Source organism: Gymnodraco acuticeps, unplaced genomic scaffold, assembly GCF_902827175.1.
Source record: "Gymnodraco acuticeps unplaced genomic scaffold, fGymAcu1.1, whole genome shotgun sequence".
Lineage (NCBI taxonomy): Eukaryota > Metazoa > Chordata > Actinopteri > Perciformes > Bathydraconidae > Gymnodraco > Gymnodraco acuticeps.
In genome coordinates this window covers 1835817-1854825 of record NW_022990764.1, presented here as the reverse complement: position 1 = coordinate 1854825, position 19009 = coordinate 1835817, and the positions used below count along the sequence as shown (strand labels likewise).

The 19009-nt window shown below is 40.2% G+C and overlaps 1 protein-coding gene across 4 annotated transcripts in view; it reads left to right on the top strand.

Moving 5' to 3' along the window:
- LOC117556850 (bromodomain adjacent to zinc finger domain protein 2B-like) overlaps window positions 1-19009 on the top strand; it is a 48384-nt gene that overhangs the window by 11126 nt on the left and 18249 nt on the right. For 3 of the 4 annotated variants that reach the window (XM_034232402.1, XM_034232403.1, XM_034232401.1), the window contains exons 3-11: window positions 13271-13432; window positions 14890-15075; window positions 15482-15613; window positions 15752-15936; window positions 16084-16296; window positions 16569-16858; window positions 16967-17114; window positions 17724-18306; window positions 18472-18750. In XM_034232402.1, coding sequence (XP_034088293.1) covers window positions 13273-13432; window positions 14890-15075; window positions 15482-15613; window positions 15752-15936; window positions 16084-16296; window positions 16569-16858; window positions 16967-17114; window positions 17724-18306; window positions 18472-18750 — 2176 coding nt within the window. In that variant the 5' untranslated portion in view covers window positions 13271-13272. The remainder of the gene's footprint in view (window positions 1-13270; window positions 13433-14889; window positions 15076-15481; window positions 15614-15751; window positions 15937-16083; window positions 16297-16568; window positions 16859-16966; window positions 17115-17723; window positions 18307-18471; window positions 18751-19009) is intronic. The other variant, XM_034232404.1, reaches the window with a different exon arrangement.

Sequence of the window (19009 nt, the reverse complement as noted above, 5' to 3'; positions counted from 1 at the left end):
AGCCAGGCCGTGCTGCCATTCATTTCTATACCACTTCAACACAATGGAGATACAAAGCACACAAAGGGCATGTCTGGCCCCGGACAAAGCAGACGTGGTTGTTTTCAAACAATATTTTAATAAGAGACAAAGTGAAGCAGGACATTTTCCTTGCACTGTTCAAATGTCAAGTTAATTCGAATCCAATAAACAAATAAGTGTTACAGTTTTTATTTTATGAATGATTAGGTTTGCTTGAATATTGGAATGATACAATTTTCTCTTTTTTATGTTAAAGTTTTTAAAGAAGGTGGACATGAGTTGGTAGTGTGTTGCCAATCATATTATATTTTTCCGTACCACATAAAAAGTAGTGCTATTCGGAAAATGCTGATTCTTCAGTCTTAAATGAGAGGGAGGCTAGTTTTATGGTCATGTGTGTTTTTATATGCATCATTATAAAGTGTATTTTGTATGTGTAAGAGGTTGAGCTACTTCAGTCCCCCCCCTCTTTTTAATATATGTATGTGCTGTAGTTAATAGTGTAGCTTTATTGAGTATAGGCTATATTTTGTGACCAAAAGAGGCCATCGCTGTGGCTGTATATTATGATGAGGTATTACTTATCAGGACCCACTTTTCTTTTGCTCTCTGCATATCTCTGCCCAGAGGAGCACCTACATGCAGGACGGACAGCTGAAGTGATGAAAGCTCTCTGTCTATGGCAAATCTAAACTGTAAGATGTTTTGTTTGTGCTGTATGGATACTTCTTTCACACTGACAGTTTTTAGACATTCAATTAATACTGAGACTTATTAGGTTCCAACAATGGCAGCATTGTGTGTAATAGGGCTGCTCAATTAATAATCGAAATAAAACGATTATTTTTTTTTTTTTTCCAGTTGAATTATACTTAAAGTTCAGGGTAATCAACTGTTAAAAACATACTGTTCAAATGTTTTTTCTCCAATAAATTGATGTTTTCAAAGTCAATGAATAATCGCATTTAATAATCGCAATTACATTTAAATAATCGAGATTATGATTTTTGCCATAATCGAGCAGCCCAAGTGTGTAATGTGTTTTATGTTACTAATCCAGAACCACTGGTTAATTAATGTGGCATTAGGAGATTGCTGATCTTCACATTACCAAATCCTGGATTAAACTAGAAAGTTCAGATGACCACTCCTCAGTTTATTAAAATGGCACATTTTTTTAGAATGATGTATTTACAACAACATAAAGATACCATGAGATCTATAAGTTCTCCAATGAAAAAACGAGTGCAAAATCCAGGTATTTGTTGCTGCATTACAATTTGTACTCATTATTCCTTTTGAATGTTGACCATGACAGCACGTCAAAGAAGTTGAAGGTTATGGTTCACTCTTCTTTACAACATAACTTTAGTGATTGATAAAGTCATGAAGGATTGAGTCAAAAGAGAGACCGGAGCAGATCTAAAATTCAGCAACACATCGCAGTGAGTCATCTGTAGAAATAACACGTTTTAAGGTTAGTCTTTTAATATTGATTTGTAGAATAGTACTAAATAGTATTGTTTTCTAGAGGGTTTTGGGGATTGGTTGGCAGTTGAAAGTGTGCATGTTTAGATGATCTATGTAAGACCCCTTTATTTAGCAGCAAAGGAACTTAGAGAATGACCTTTAGCATAATAAATTGATAAATGAAAGCACCAAACAACTTCTTATATGTACACCAATCCAACCCATAAGTGGCGAATGCGTGTGCGTGGCTGAAGCTAATTCCTTTGTTTTATTTGGGTTTCTCAGATCAGTATAGCCTGCCAGTTTTAAGAAAGTAATTTAATATTTAGGACATGAACACAATGGAGGCAGCCATGTGGATTTATGTGGAGAACTTGTGCTCAAATGGGATAAGGCCGCTGAAAGGAATGTCATATAAAAATAATTGTTCTAGACAGATGCAGACACAGAGGCTAGTTTGTTGTCAATAAAGTGGAATAATTACATAATTGAAGCTTCTCTTCGGTGGTGAGAGGTTAGACATGCTGGGTTTAAGTACAACACTAACATGATCTACAAGAGAGCTTGTTGAAGACTGTAGGCCTGCGAGAGCGTTACCGAGGTGTGCAGATGGTATTGAAGAAAATATAATTTTCTTGGGTGGCATGGCCAGCTGTCTGCTGTTCCTTCTTTTCTGATGGCATTAAGTCTTCAGGGATCCTTAGTCCCTTCCTGACTTCATTAGTACAGCAACATTATGCATCACATAATAAAGTTCCTGCAGTGTGTATTGTAAAAAACCTTCCAAAGTCTTTTATGAGCACAGATGTGTTTAGATTATAACCTAGAAAATCTGAAACCTTGCAGCTTCTTGAAATCTCTAAACACTCAAATGTTATCAATGCTAATAAGATGCTCACCAATCTTGAGTGGCACAAATGTCACTTAGCTGGATGACAGTTTTGTTGGCAGCCTATAGAGCAGAGAGGATCTGCGGTGTCAGCGTTCAGACGGGTGTGGAGGTGACGCCAAGGTGAACGGCGAGTTGTAGAATGGTTAGAAATCATTGATATTCTGACTCGGAGGCTGCAAATGGCTTGGTGGCAGATGGAGTCTTTGTCAGGGAAGAAAAATGGCAGCTCGGGAGCATCAACGCCATTTTCCCATCAGCTCGTCTGGCGGGCGGTGACCTTCTGCTGCTCAAAGAGATCCCCTCTCACATGATCAATGATCTCACCTCCATTGTTTACAAAGCTAGTGGAAAAGGACTTAAATGTCATTTTTTTGGGGAGAAAGATTGCATATGTAATCATGAAACTGATATGTTATTGTTGGTGCACCATTAACATGCTCAATGTAGTTTGTGTTTTGAAAACTTAAACAATAAAATCAATGTAAGATTGACGCATTTTAAATCCAATCCAATCCATGGCAGCTGTTTATAGCTCCAGAAATCTTGTTACTGATTTTCCTTAAACAACACTTTTTAATAGAAGACATTCCTCGGGCGTACAGATATATATTAACAAGTGGGTTTCATTAGCATTGTCTCACTCGCAATAGATCATTTGCTAAGGTGCTAAATGTTTATGCAAACAATGTTAATTTGGTAATTGCTCTTCTCATTACACAGAAAACACAGGCACACAGAATACAACTGTGATATGCGGTCAATCATTTTCGCTGTAAACAAGTTTAAGTCAAAATTGAATATATTTAATAAACCCGGCGAAAAATGCTGAAAAGGAACAAACGATGCAAAAAGCAAATGACATTGAGACCCCAGTTTAATATGTATGTTTTTCAGCTTGAATGTTGATTTCATTAGCAGGTCTCATTGTTATGCACCGACTGTCCCCCTGCAGTAAAATGGATATTGTATTCACGTAGCCTGAATATTCAGGAGGAAATGTTTGGATTTGAGTAGTGTCCTTCAGTAACAGTGTTGCCTTCTCAACCAGATCCTGAATATTCATCATGTTGATGGTTGAACAACATGTTGATCTTCATTCATTGTTTTGATATTTTTGTTCTTACAACCAAAATGTTGTGTATCAAGTGAAATTGAATGAATGTTTAGTTTACAATAAATCTAAATATGTATGTCAATTGTATGGGTAACTGGCAGGAATCTGTCAATTAGGTATTTAGTTCAAAGCGGAAGAAATATCTTTAGCATGCTAGCCGTGTGCATGTTGGCCAGTCACCTCCCTGTGGGCATTAGCCACTTCTCCATTCATATACTTAACAGCATGGTTCACATGTCAGTGGTGCAAAATTCAGATCATCACGTTACGTGCGTTTTAATGTAAGCATCCTATAAGCTTGATAGCGTAGTAATAAAATAGCGCCCCCTTACAAGCAAGCTGTTTTCCTATCTGTAAGGAGGTTCATCTTAAGCTCCCTCCCCTCTTTCAGGCCTGGCTGCTCATAGCTTTCAGAATAGTAGAGCAGTGCTTGTCAAGTTTCACTAACAGGTACTGTGTGAAAAAACGTCTATTAGTAATGCTCTGTTTGGTCATTTTCAGAAACTGTCCTGCGGTGACAATATTATCAAGGACATTTGCTGCTCTGCTGCTCGTTGGACTAACAGGTGGAGGCCATTCAACTCAAATAATGTATGACAGTTTGGCCTATAAGACTTATCTCATACCGTCCTGAAGGCAAGGCTGTAGACAATTATTGAAAACAAAAATGTTAATACATTAGATGCCTTTTTCTTCCCTCAGTACCCTGAGTACTGGAAGCAAAATGTTTTTTTGGCATTCAAAAAGGTTCATCAGTTCTGTGGAAAAGTGTTGTCATCTAATTGTATTATATCATTCTAAAACATATAGTCCAACACTAGTGTGTGTTTAATTTGAAAATGTAGGTCTAAAGATTAGGTTAGTGGTAAGATGTCTGCAAATAACGGGGAAGCCCCTACAATTCTTTTAGTTTTTAAAAAGGAGGCATTGGTAGCCCAACGTTTTGATGGTGGTTGTAGCTATACCAGTATAATATTATAACACGACTATGGTCCACCTATCATCATGGTTACTTTAAGTGGTTAGTGGTGTCGGTACCTTTTTTATATAGTCGTCGATAGCACTCCATTTGACTGGAGAGTAACAGAGTCTGAAGTAGAGCTAGGCAGCAGGTGATGGAAATATTCATTTAGCAGCTCTTTTTGTGAAGATGGCTCAGAGGCAGACAGGAAATTAGTTATTTTCACCACATATTCATCAAAAATAAAAATAGTCTGATGAGTATCCCAAGTGACTCTCCCACATCTATTGAAGCCACAGCTGCATGCGCTTTGTATGAACTCTCCTATGAATTTCAGGTGTTTTTGAGCACTTATTTGTTTCGTCTTCCTCATCTCAAAGCCATTGTCCTGTGCTTTATCCTATACAAATTAAAATAATGATTTGCCCCATTTCATTTTATGACCATTTCTTATGAAATGAAATAAAGTTGCATCCTGGCAAGAACAAAGAATTCTGGATGGCAACACTGTAAGACATTTGCCTTTCACACTTCCTGATAACCTTAGAAACATCACAGTGCCTACAGGGACTGTCTCTGTGCCAAATTCAGTCTGTGCCTCTTGTCTAGCAACTTGCCAGAGCATTATGGATGGAAGTCGGTAATATCGCTTTGATGTGCGTCACAATTATAAAGCCTGAAATATGCAGCAAATGCCAAAAATACATATTAATTTGGCCCAACTAAAATGTCATTATTCATATAATAAGTAAGAAATCTTTTAAATAATAATAATATTTGTCCCAAATGGGGAAGCTGGTTAAACGGTACATTTTCTTCGAGGGTTATTTCCTTGGATTGTTCTCCTTTTGTGTTGGTGTAAGGTTGCTGTAACAGGAAGTGTAGCAGCGGGCTTCATCACAGGCACGTTTTTGCAACTCCTCTGCCAATGGTTTCAAAGTAAATCATTGGTGTCGGCAATGGAACTGAATTAAACTATGAAAGTGTAAAAACGTTGTTGCATTGTGCTCCTTTTATGAATTCATTGTCTCTATATTATAGTGAATGGCTTCCAAATGCCTGGAAAGCATGTCAACCGATGACAGCTCGTCTAGAGGTGTGACCTATAAAGTACACCTTTTTTAATGTATTCACTTCATTTCCTCCTTTTTCTACAGGCTATAGTTATATCACTGCCACTTCCACTGCTAATGATATTTTGAGGATTTAAATGACATACAGCAAAGGTGACAAATACAGTAGCCTGTGAGGTGCTTAGCTTTCCTACTCGCAACACACTTGCAGATGGTTGAAATCATCACTTACCACGCTTACTGTTACTAAAGACACAATAGTGTGCAAAGATGGGTTACTGACTACAGAAACACTCTGTAGACTCTACAGAGTGTTTCTGTAAAGGGTATGCAAGCTGGAAGGTCTCTTGCTTCTTCTGTCAGTGTTTCATGTTCCTCTGTGTTGTCTTAATCATTGCCTGCTCCTTCCTGTCTGGAGTGTTGAGGGCCCTTCCTGATTCTTTCTGTTCCAAGAATCTGTTATGGGATTATAGTCCCATGGATGCCCACATCAAAGTGTAGAGATGAGATGTGTCGGTTCGGCTCCATTAGATGGCTGATGCAAGAGTCCAGCTATCAAAAACGTTAGTGTTTTTTTAGCTGTATGGGTGCAGCGCCAAATTATGAGGTTTATATTCCTGTTCTTTCTCTATCATTGACCTTCATTTAGGACATTCAGCATGTGCACAGGTGTTTGTTTCGATGTAACCAGCATTGCCCTGCTTCAACAAAGCAGTGGACATATGGACACTGTGACTAATGCTTTGAAAGGGACACTCGGGATCTGTTTTATTGCTTCATTTGGCACACCGCTGTCCCACTTCCCATTATGGTTGCCATGTGATTTATGTTGTGCTCTTTGGAGAGTGAGAGAGAGGAGGCGGGAATGAAAGAGCCGTGATGGGGATGTTTGCCTTGATCCTGGCTGCCTTTTTTTCATCTTGGACATTGACAGTGGGGAGAAATGGGTTAAAAGCCCCGTTAGGCCCCTTGTTTTCCTGTACATTTCCTTTTTGATCATCTAAAGCATTAGTGTTATTGGAATGGCATTGTTTATCCTCCAAGACTGACAAAACCTTGGACTTTTCATCTTCACTGTCTCTGGCATGATACATCACGCTGTCAGATTGAACCGCCTACAAACAACAAAAGGGTGCTGGGTTGGACAACTGGCTAACAAGAAAATAAGCAGCACTCTTGTTGTCACAAGGATCTAAAATAGCAGAAGGTGTCCTTTGCTTGGCTGCTTGTTATTTAGCTGTGCAGAATGACGGATAACCTTTGCACCCTACCGCGGTGTTTAATTTGTAGCTATGTTTCCTGTCCGATGCTTGTACCTGATTTTAGGCTGTTTTTCTTGTTTACATGAAAAACACATCTTTCACAACCCAATAACCATGAGCTGACCTATTCACCTGCTGAATTGGTGTAACATTTTCAGTCACACTACCAACTGCAAAATGCGACCAATGTTTTCCTGAAATTGACATGTTATCATACACATGAACACTTTGTCAGGAAGTATTTGAAAAAAAACAAGTGTCCACTAAGTTAACACACACATAACTCTGGTTCTTATCGGTGTGTTTTTAAATAGCCAAGGTTTTCATCTAAAGAGAATGACTGAAGTGGTAAAGGAAACCAACGCTAAAGCATGTTTCCTTCTCTTTGTATACTATTTTAAAGTCAAGTGCACATGGTTCCCACCAAAAAGCAGAAACCGTTTTTTTGCTTCTTCACCGAAAGGCAAAACTTTTTTTTTGCTTCTCTCCAGTTCATTCTAATCATTGTTATGAAAGTGTGCAAGAATTCTACACCAGCAACACTAGAAATACCTTTATTTATGAAACAATGGAACATCAGCATGGACACCATCTTTGGTCCAAAAGGATGCTGTCAGCGATGGTGACCAGTAATGCAGGAGTAAACAAGGAGGCTTTGTTGGATAGTTGTAATGTGCGGTGATAATATGGTGTACGTGTGATTATCTGCTTGCCTTGCCGCGTCCTTCATTGCTAATACAAGGAAACTGGCTGTGTGTAAAGCCATTACCAGGTATACCATAGCTCTCAGTTATGGTTCATTTATATCATTTATGCCACGTATATTGAGCGTTGCATTCTATTGGAAAATATACTGCTATAGCAACACATTAACAATGAAAATGACATTCAGGCGATTCCATTCCCCCTGTACCACCTGCATTTTCTCAGCCAACAACAACAGATTAATAGCAGCTGATTGGGATGTGCATGAAATTACTTGTCCTTTTCACTCTCTCTACCCCCTCTCTTCCTCCTTCTCTGTATGTGTCTAATTAAAACTGGAGGCTGAGCTACACAATTTATGGCTAATGCTCGCTGCCGATGGGGCAGCAGTAGGCAGGAGCTCTAGGAATGTGTTCATGATGGATGTCAGTCTGTGCAGAACATGTGGGACTCCCACCCCCAGATCACTCCTCATGAAAATGATCCACATGCAAACGGAAAACTGTGCCAACACTACTGTGAAGGACAAATGCATTTTTTGAAATGTTTGTCATACTGAAGCCTCACCCCATTCATCAGAGTCCATTTTCCTCCTTAACTACCAGCCTTTCCACTCACTATATTCCTGGTAGCTTTCAATACGTGTTTGAAGCGGTCGACGCAAACACAAATTCGTTTTTTGCCGTGAAGGTCTCCCTAAAAGATGGATGAGCCTGGAAGAATGATGATAACAGAATGCCTATGCTTTGTGTTTTGCTGGTAATTCTCAAGAGCAAAAAATGATTATTATCCTGGCAGTACGAGCGCAGGTAAGGCTCTATGCCCGGATATTGGCACAGGAGGTCAAAGATGTGATTACAAAGATGCATAAAAGACTTTGGCTGAGACGGGTAAATGAGTGAATAGATGGTGTTTAGTAACACTAGGCTTTGCTATTGATCACATTAGCTGACACTAGGACTGTATCAGTGTCATAGAGCATCCTATAGGCTCTCCAGTCTCTGCCATCAGCCACCCAAAAGTAATAGTCAGTCGATCAGTTGCTCCATAGATTTATTATTTACAACCAACATTCAGTAGATCCATCTGACCCTTTCCTCCTTGATGACAACCATTATTTACGTGCACTCATGAACACAACCTCTGGAAAGCAGATGGTTTCTTTTTTCTCCCAGCATGCTCATAAAAAAAGGGGCCCTCGCTGCTGAGAACAAACATGAGATGAATGGTAAATCAGCCCTTGATGCAGAGTATTGATTGTTTAGTAATGCCATGTTTTCCTTTATAATCACTCTGCTCTGTTCTCATGACAGCATGCTTAGTGTACAGCACTTGAACGCCTTCGATCTAAAGCCGATGTGTTCCCACAGTATGTGTAGGAACATCATGAAATAAGGAAGACATTTAAGTTTATAACGTTATAGAAAGCAGAGACGCATAGATTTTCTGTTTATGCTAGTATGCAATCAATTGCCTTTTTAAAAATGATGTAGTCTCACCTTGTTAAATATCCGTTTCCTTTGACCTTTTTGCAGAAAGTTTGTTTTTCTAAAAGTACTTCCATAGTAACAAAAAAAGAAAATGTTTTTCAAAGTTACATAAATCCCCTTCCGCGTCATCATTCAATGTAAAAGGCATTAGTTGGCCTTCAAACTCCCCTTCTGCCTTCTCTGAGTAATGCTGTGTGTTACTGCTGTGTGTTGACTCTGATGCAGGTCAGTCTGCAGTTCCCTTCCTCAGCTGGTGGGATGGGTGAGACAGAACACTTCATCACTTCCCAGGTAGTGAAGGTGTCAGGGCCAGGGACAATAACATGTCATGAGAACACCTGGGCAGAATGAAGCACTGATGGAAACTCATAGCCCTACATCTACTGTATGACCATGGTACTCTAGTCTAACTGTGGGTGTACCATTCCACCTACTGTGTACTGCCACCTAACTAACTCCGTTTTCTGTCGGTCGTGGACCATAAAAGCCTGCCCCACAGTGAGCTCTCATCCTGCACGTCCACAAATAGGATGGGGGGGCGGGGGGGAGCCTTCACAAATAATTGACTCTAAGCTGGTCTGCTGGGTGACCTTAAAGAGAGAACGGCAAGTGGGTGAATGGCTTTTATAAATGTGCTTTAGTGATGTCATCCACTGGGAAGGTTTTAGTCCCTCTGCTTTTTACATCCTTCTATTTCCAACCAGCTAGAAAACCACTGAGGCCAGGCAGTGAGTGGCATTGCTATTTTCCCCATTGTAGCAGAAAGGATAGTTTAGTGGGATGATGGACACCAGCAGGGTTTTGTGAGGCTTGGGAGTCTGAAGTTGGTTTCAAAACCATCATTTATAGAATCAATCAGAAAGATGTTCATGTCTGAGGAGGACGGAGGAGGTGGATTTATCATTGTGATGTAATGCTAATTATTGGCCACCCAGCGTGCATGGCAATTACAGTCAGAACCTGACATATTTTTTAAAGACAATGAAATCTTCAGTCAGTTCATCACAGATCTCCAGAGAACAGATTTTGAGTTGTGCATCTCTCACTGTGTTTGCAGTCAGAATACTGCTGATCCATGCTGATGACTCTGTTACTGGATTATCATTGTTAGCATCAGCCATCTGTTATTTTGCAAGAAGATAACGGGGACAAGGAGGAACACACAACAGAAAAGAAATGCCTAAGCTACTCGTACCCAAAACATAATGTGTGACATTATCCACAGATCCATCACACACACAAATACTTAACAGGAAAGAGTAAATACACAGACAGGAAATACATCCATTTACATTATGAGAAAGACTCTTTAGAAACAGCTAGCCTGGCTCCGTCAATACGTAATCAAATCCGTCTACCAGAACCATTTAAAGCTCTCTAATGAACAATGTTGCCTCGTTTGTTAATCCTTTTGGTTAGACAGTCTTTTTCTCACAGAGCCAGGCTAGCTGTTACACCCCGGTTCCAGTCTTTATGATACAGTAAGTAGGTGGGCAACGATAAGTAGATTAAATGATAAACCATTAATTGACAAAATTATCAGCAGATTAAAATAATTCTTAATTAAAGACCTTTATGAGCAAATCATAATTTCTGGAATGTCAAATGGTTCATTTAAGATAATACACCACTGAACAACTAACTGAAAGCTTTCATTTGATATGATGCGTTTAACAATAAGAGCCAGTTCAGCGAGGGACCAAATAAAAGAGGATGCTGGGCTTTTGTTTTAAAGGTCCAAATAAAACAGGTAATTGTAGACAATGGAAAAAAAGTTTAAAAAAACACTTTGCTCACTTTATATGCATTAAGCCCTATGATTTATGTATAGCCATTTGTGTATCCGGTCCAACATTTTGGGTACAGGCTAGTTTTGCCTGTTAACATACATCTTTTTTTTTGTTCACCTAACTTTATTATACACGCCAGTTTGTGTACACAAAATGTCAAGAAAACATTATAGCAATTTATACATAGACAAATATAAAATCTACCATGAAAGAAATGTCAATCTGGGCCCAGAGACGAGGATTCAGGCTGAGATACTGCGTCATCACAACCCTTGCATAGTGTCTTGCTTTAATCATATTATTTGTTGGCGTATTTACAAAGTTATAAGCTTACAATAAAATGATTGATTGCATTTTGCGCTTTGTCTCATTAGAATGCCATTCTGTTCTTTCCAGAGAAGCTGCGGCATGCTTCATATCTGTGAAATGATTCAATCAGAGTCATTTGTTCTGTAAATCCTATCTGGTGTTTCAGCCTATGCTATTAGCATATACATGCTTTTCTAAGAAGTGCATCCTGCTGTTTGGGATGTATGCACTGTTTATCTTTACCTCACATGCTTACATTAGCTCGAGATGGTGTACATACATTCATTAAATACATTTGAAAGGGTAATGTAGATTATAAAACACCCAGATTTGCTCAATTCTGGTAATATCTGAATATCAGCTTTGTAAACGCCGTAAAACATTATTTCCCATCCTTTGTGGTTTGCTCATATATCTTTTTGTATTTGCGATTTGACTTAATAATCAACTATAGATCTGATTTTTACATTAACGAAGGAAGGACAACCTTAATCATTATTCAGGTATCAGATTAATCTCATATTTAAATATGCAGTATTTTAAAGAAACAATTCTAGAAGATCATATCTGCACATCATGTTGTAAAATGAAGATGTCAATTAACATTAGGGCCTAAAAATGTGCAGAATCTATTCGTGATACCATTTATGCTTTAATCCGTCCAAAAATGATTGCCACTTTGTTAAATGTTTAATTCAATTAAAACAGATTCATACTGTAAGTGATTCACAGAAAAAGGTTTTTGAGTGGACCATTAGCATAGTGGACATCTTTGAATGACAGGTGAAGCGTGATGGTGCAATGTCAAATTGACACCAAATGTTTTCTTTTTTCTCTTTTTCTTTTTTAATGTACCCTTATAAATATGAAAGCACCTTTGTTCTTTTCTCTGCACAAAACCCCACTCGCACTACGGCAGGAATCGGTGGCCTTTCCAGCGAAGCATGGCTGCAGCTTTCATGTCATTTACGTCTCATCAGGGCTGTTCCTGGTGAGGGATGATACTTGATATTCAGACGCTAGCTTTGTCTCCTCAAATTAATCAGCTGCTGCTGTTTTTTCTTGTGCAGGGAAGAATCACCTGGGAGATCTAGAAAGTGTTGGTGTAATGTTCAATACCATAACAAAGGCAGGCTGTAAAACACAATCTGGGAACGTGGGTTAAGGAGGATTTTAGATGTGGGCTTTTGTGATCAGGGGGATGTGAAGTGGCATGAATAATGGGAAATCCAGGAAATGTAGGGCTGATTAAGGAGCACAGTAGTACTCTCTCTGTGGCGTGATTTGGACGATGGGCAGAACAACAGTGAGAGTCATCAGAGAAAATGGCGCAGACTGGGATTACAGCTCTCGTTTGTTCATCCGTATGGACTTGATGTAAAGATTGTGGAAGGATAAAGAAAATGTGTTCCTGGGACACTGAAGATAGGCTGCCTACTTCATTAGACAGTTTTACATGAAAGGGCTGTGAAGCTCTTTGATATGACCAAGCAGTCAAAGTATCTTGGGCACTTCACTGTTCTGCGTCTGTGTGTCTGTGCATGTGGTGGATTAGATGTGTTGTGGGTGTGAGAGTCACTTTCAACTATATAATCCTGCATATAAATGCAACTGAATCCCATTTTAAATCTTTATGTTGATTTGTATTATAATGAACTAAGAATAATTAAAGAAAACTCTTCAAATATCTACAAGGAAACCTCCAAATAACAAGAAATTCAACGATAACACAGTATTCATTGATCTAGGGCTGTAACTAAAGGTTATTGTTGATTATTTCATTTTATAATTAATTGATTGACCATTTACTCAATAACAAGTTGGATGGTGACGTCTTGAAATTGAACAGAGAAATAAGCACATCCTAACATTAAAGAACCTCTCGGCAGCAGACGGATTTCTACTTGATTGTAAATATGTTTGAAGGAAAAATAGTTTTCGGTTGATTGTTTAGTCGACAAATCATTTTGCCCCTAATCATACCATCACAAAACAATACCTCTCAAAGTCATTAAAAAATACCAATAAATGATCAGCCTCAAAGGACTCGTACACATTGAGAAGTAATCCAGATGTGTGTCGGAGAGAAACTAAGTCTCAGTGGGGTGTGTGGCTTTTTTGTTGTTGCTCCCCTTCTTTTCTCCTCATGCATCTCTAAGTGTTGGATGGATTGTGTTTGACAGATATGGAGTTTGGAGAGCGGCTGGCCTCCCCATCTTCAGCCCTGTCCTCCCTCCACATGGCCTCCTCTTCAGCCAGCTCCTCCCCTGCTCCACCCCAGACCCCCTCCACAAAGTTTAGCCCGGCCCCCAGCCCCGCGGGCAGCTCCCCCCTCACCAGCTGTGGTATGTACCCACTAATTAGATGTGCAAAAAAGCCTCAAAGTTAATCGTTAAGATTTCTTTTTTTTGTTTCAAGTGGATATTTAGTATCATTTGGACTGATATTGAAGAAGGTTGATTTATTCTAGGTAGGTTCGTGTGTGCAAACTGAATTAGTAGATGCATAAAAAACAGCATTAAAGTCACAAGCTATTAATAAATGTAAATGAATGCACCATTCCGACTGACTTTAAAATCAGTATGCACTTTATAACCACACTTCCACACATACTTTTAAAAGAAATATTCATTAAGAAGAAGCAAATCGATTTAGAGGAGACGTCCAAGTAGATTTTGTGGGAAACATTGAATTAAAATTGTGCAACAAAAGGGGGGCTTAAGTCACCCTCTCCCAGTCTTAACATGTTACAGACAATTTTGATAGGAATGGAAAGGCTGTTGATTTAATGAATGTCCACAATTAAAAGGCTTTGTACACCCTTGTGAATATCTTTTGACAACCTTTAGCTCCAGTTTATCCCGTGTGATTTGACATGTCTGTCAGCCTCAGTGTGCATGCAGCCGCCAACATCCTCTTGTTTTCTCTGAATACTAATTGTGGTCAGAGCCATTATGCATCGAGAAGCGGTGATGCATAAGCTGTCAGATTACCCCTGACCACAAAATAATGTGCAAATTTACATACTGTGGTTTGTGATTATTTTTTTTCCTTCATGATAAGATGCCCCAAAAAGTAGTGTTTTTTTGTCGTGCTTTCACAAAGGAGAACACATTAGAGACGTTCTCATAAATTATTCATTTTCATACCCCCACACCAAACGTGCACAGAAATGTCCTAGATCATTTAGTTTGGACTGAACACTAAATACTGAAAACACATTGGCACCTGTGTAATCACATCGTTCCTATGATTATCGAGGAAATGGAGTACTTTCGAGAGATTTCTTATACCTTGTTGTGTGAATGATATCACAAACCAGCGATGGTAACACATAGGATTATACTCAAGCTTTCAACCTCTCGAAAGCTTTGTAATTGCTCCAACTGGGTGAGTGTATACTGTTTCTAAAAAACATGGTTATTCAGCACTGCACGTCTAATTCCATTTTGTCACCCAAGAAAAAGCATAACCTGGTTAGTTTAAAGAATTGGTGATTGATGTCACAGTTCCAGTAGAGCAGGAGTATTTTCTATGAAGCCAACGCTAAAACATTTGCAGACTCTTTAGAACTATGAGGGCTCTCGGGAGGATGCAGACATTTGCCAAATGTCCCATATCCAAAGACTTTATTGCAATCTTAACAACAGTAAAGCATTATTTGTATATCTGCCCACTCATTCTGACATGCTTTTTGGACCTCTCTGGTCTTTGTAGATAGTGAGAATACCCGAATGATAGATATGTAAATCAATAGATTATATTTTAAGGAGTGTTTGAACTGTGTCCTTTTGTTCTGCAGGAAATCTGCTCCGGGTCGCCGGAGAAGAGCGTTTAAGTATGTCTGGCAGCTCCAATGGTTTTCCTTTGGTTAGCCATCCGGCTTTCGGGCTCTTCGCGTCCAGTTCAGGTCGCTCTGAGTTCGGAGGCCTAGGAAGTCTGGGTTTGTCTGCCCTGGCTGCTCACTCACAGTTTGGTGCATTTCCAGGTAGGCAATGCAATGAGGAAACTCCGCAGCAACACTAATAAAAGATTGAGATACATACTTTAATGTCAAAAAGGATCAAAGAAATTCTCAATGGTATCGTATTGCATGCTTTTAAACGTGATATCCTGACACTCAGCACAAAGCAAATGGAGGTTGAAGATAGCAGATGGTGTTTCAGAAGAATGCTACTCTTGAGAAACGGTTGCAGCTGTGAAGTGTCTGGTAGTAACTAGCCAAAAGAGAACAAATCACAGTCATTGGAATGCCCTTGTTACCAATGCAAAACTATAACTACAGTATACCCATAGCTACTAGTTACTCTACTAATTGATTTGTGCTGTTGACAGGTTGAACAGGTAGCTATTTGTGGCTAACTGTGGATTGTATTTTTGCTCCCCCACTCCAGACTGGTGGCGGCACTCTGAGACACAAACCATAGGACCAGCAGCCTTCTTTCCTCCTCTTCTTGGTCTGCATCCTGTATTTGCGTCAGCCTTCAAAAGCCACAATCAAATTCTCTTGCAGTCACGTACCTCAGGTAAAAACAAAATCTAGCTCCTGCAATGGGTCCATAAACATACTCTAAAATAAAAGATTCCATAAATTATGAGACCTATTGTCTTGCTTGTTCTCATGAATATCCATCTAACAAAATGCACAATGTGTGTTTCTGTAGGCGTTAATGGAGCAGCGAATGGTAGAAGCGCTTCTTCTCCAAGCGAGAACTCTGCTGGGAACACCAGTTCATTACCAACAAAGGGAAACTCGGGAAAAACTAAAGCCAACAATAGTCAGATTCAAAAGAGCAGCCAGGAGCTGGGCCAGCTGCAGCAGAAGATCACCCTGAAAACAAAAGACAAGGTTAACACTGTTTTTGCTCAAGCACTTGAGTACAATATGCTGCATGAAAACTCCCTAACTGTTCTGTTGTTCACCATCCCTTTGTTCCTGGCACCCTTTCTCTCATTTAACTTGATTAAAAAATGTGGACTTTTATTATGATTTTAGAAACCCAACAAAAGACCACTTGAGAGCTCTAGCATGAGTGGCAGCCAATCGGGATCATTGTCAGATTGCTCCTCCAGCGATGGTGAAGAGAGCAGCAGTGATCCCGACGACATGGAGGAAGAGGAGGATATTGATGAAGATGAAGATGATCAGAGCAATGACAGTGAGGACTTTGATTCAGAAAAATACATTCAAGTTGAAAGAAAAGTCAAGGTGAGTAATAAGATTGACTTGACAAAGATTTTCCTTTTTTTTTGTTGCTTTTTGAAAAATGTGCGTTAATTCAATGGTAAATAATGTATTTGTCTAGGCTTTGTGTCTGACCATTTGCTCTCTATTCAGTAAATGTTAGTTGGTTTGTTAGAAGCAGCCATGGTGGTGGGCGGCAGACTGGATGTATGTGCTAGCTGACAGAGCTGCCACTGTGAGGCTCTCCCAGTAGGAGCTGACATGACATGCTGTCTTTTCCTCATCCTCCTACTCAGCGGCTGACACAGAACATTTCTGAGGGTAAAAAGAAGAGACCTCACTCTGCTGATGGGGATCCAACTGGAGACAGACATGGTGACACTGTTCCCTTGACTTCCCCGTACCACCTGCAGTCCTCTCTTCATCCCGCTGGCTTGTCACAGTCTGCAGCGCTGTTCCTCCACAGCTCCAGGACTGCGGAGGAGGAAGGCCAGCAGCACATCAGCGTTATCCAGGCCACAGGGTTGGCAGGCTGCAACGGTCCCCTGGCACCATCCCACAGGGAGGCGTCACCTCTGCCCTCCAGGTCCTCACCCAACCTTCTCCCTCTCTAACTCACCTAAACACTTCATTTCTGTCGAAGCCTCTGTCTCTGTGTGTCTCACCAAAGCCTCTCCATCTTTTCTTTACTCAGACCACCAACTCTGTTATCTTCAAAGCCTCGACACAAACCTAGGTTTCTGATGCCCTCTCTGAATCATGCCCAGCTGCTTGATGGCACGAAGGAGAGCAGTGCAAACGTCCCAGATGAAAGACTGTTACAAAGTTTTAAATTAAAAACGGTGAGTTATATTGTTATTCACATTGCTGAGGTTATTTTTTATCAGAATCCTGCCTGAGGTACAAAAAACAATTCACACACATTTAGGGCTTTTATTATACTACATGTAGTCCTACGAGAAGGGACAATGCATTTAGCTCTATTGGGAATACTTCATAAAATTGACAAGCAATTAGCTCTGTTACGCTTTGGGATGTTTGTTATCAGGAGAGGAGAAATCTGTCTCTTTTTAAAGGACTCTGCTTTATTTTTCTTCTTTTTCCAAATAATGACAATAACAGTCTGTAACAAGAGTGTTTTAATTCATATGATGGTGGTACATTAAATACAGGCTTTCTTTTTGAGTATGACAATGGCAACAAATACAAGATGACAGCTAGAGTCGCACAATGGCACCAAGCCAAATAATTTGAAAACATTTTCCACAGCAGCCTTTTTGTCTTTCCTGTGGTTGACAGGCATGAGACTGCTCTTCATTGTCCCTGCCTCTTATTGCACCTTACATTTCATCATTCACAGCCCACAGTAATGCAATGTGAGTGACAGTTTGTGTAATTACTTTCTCTTTCTTTCCCTTTGTTTCCCTTTCTTTTACATTTTACTCGTGAAGTCCAAGGATTCCATCAAGCAGGCATTGTCTCTGCAACCTAAGAGCCACAACTCCTATAAACGTCTGAAAAGTTCAGCCTCATCATCGCTGACTCAACATAAACATTCGTCGGATACGTTGAGCAGTCACTTAATGTCTCTCCCACACATCAATGACACCAATCTGTTCCTGAGCCACCACCTTAACGGAATGATCCACGGCGCAGTGCAAGATGCTCCTTTGGCCCTCATCACTAAACCCCGCAGCCAGAGCAGCACCCCCTGTAGCAAACCCCCACTAGTAGCCACCAGCCCTCCCTGTCCCATGCCCATCAACCTGAGCACCGGCAGCTCAGATTCAACCCCTAAATCTTCAGCCTCACCCGGCGGTGTTCACAGACAGAGGAAGTCTAACACTCCCAAGTTCCTCCCAGGAAAGAGCCTCTCTAAAAGCAGCACTTCATGTCCACCTGCAGACTTGGTCAGAGGCAGTGAGTCTGATATCCACAGCAGCAGCAGGGACTCGGACGACTCTTTAGGAGATGACTTTGATGATGATGATGATGATGATGTTGAGAATGAAGATTCTGGCAGTAGCCTGTCAGGTAAGATTAAACGGACCTTTCCTTAATTGAATAAATGAATGCCATTGACAACATGTTATTGCAGATGTAAGATGCTAGATGGGGTTTGGATGTGAGTAGAATGCTAATGAGGTTATAATTCTTGCCCTCTCTCTGTTTACTTGTGTCACGCTGGGATCCCTGCAGAGTCGGAGAGCAATCTTGATAGCGACTCTGAGGATGATGTGAAGGAGCGCGGCGAGACGGAAGCAGACAGCGATGCAGAGAGGACTCCCGTGAAACTCACCAAAGCGACCTTGTCTACTCACAAGTCCTCCTCGAAGCTCTCAGCAAACGGCAAACTGCTTAACCTGAAGATCATCAAGCCTCCTAGCTTACCCAGTAGCCTGCTCACCTCCACTAGCTCAGGAGCACTGAGTAACCATGGCACTCCATCGCCATCCTACACGTTTCCCACACTGCCAGGTAACAGCACTTCAGCTAACACTTTACTTGGATACTTATGTGTGATCCAGGCCTCAGGAAAGTGTTACTCACTCAGATAACAAAGTTAGATCATCAGTGAAGTCAGCATGGTATTTATTTTGCCAGCACTCACTTTGCTTATATAGATTATACAACCATCAGTGGAAAAATAAAAAATAAACGTTCTTTCCATTACCAATACATGATCGTCTCAATAGTTCTAGGTTTAAGTAAGCTCTCTGGAAGAAATCTGATGCGT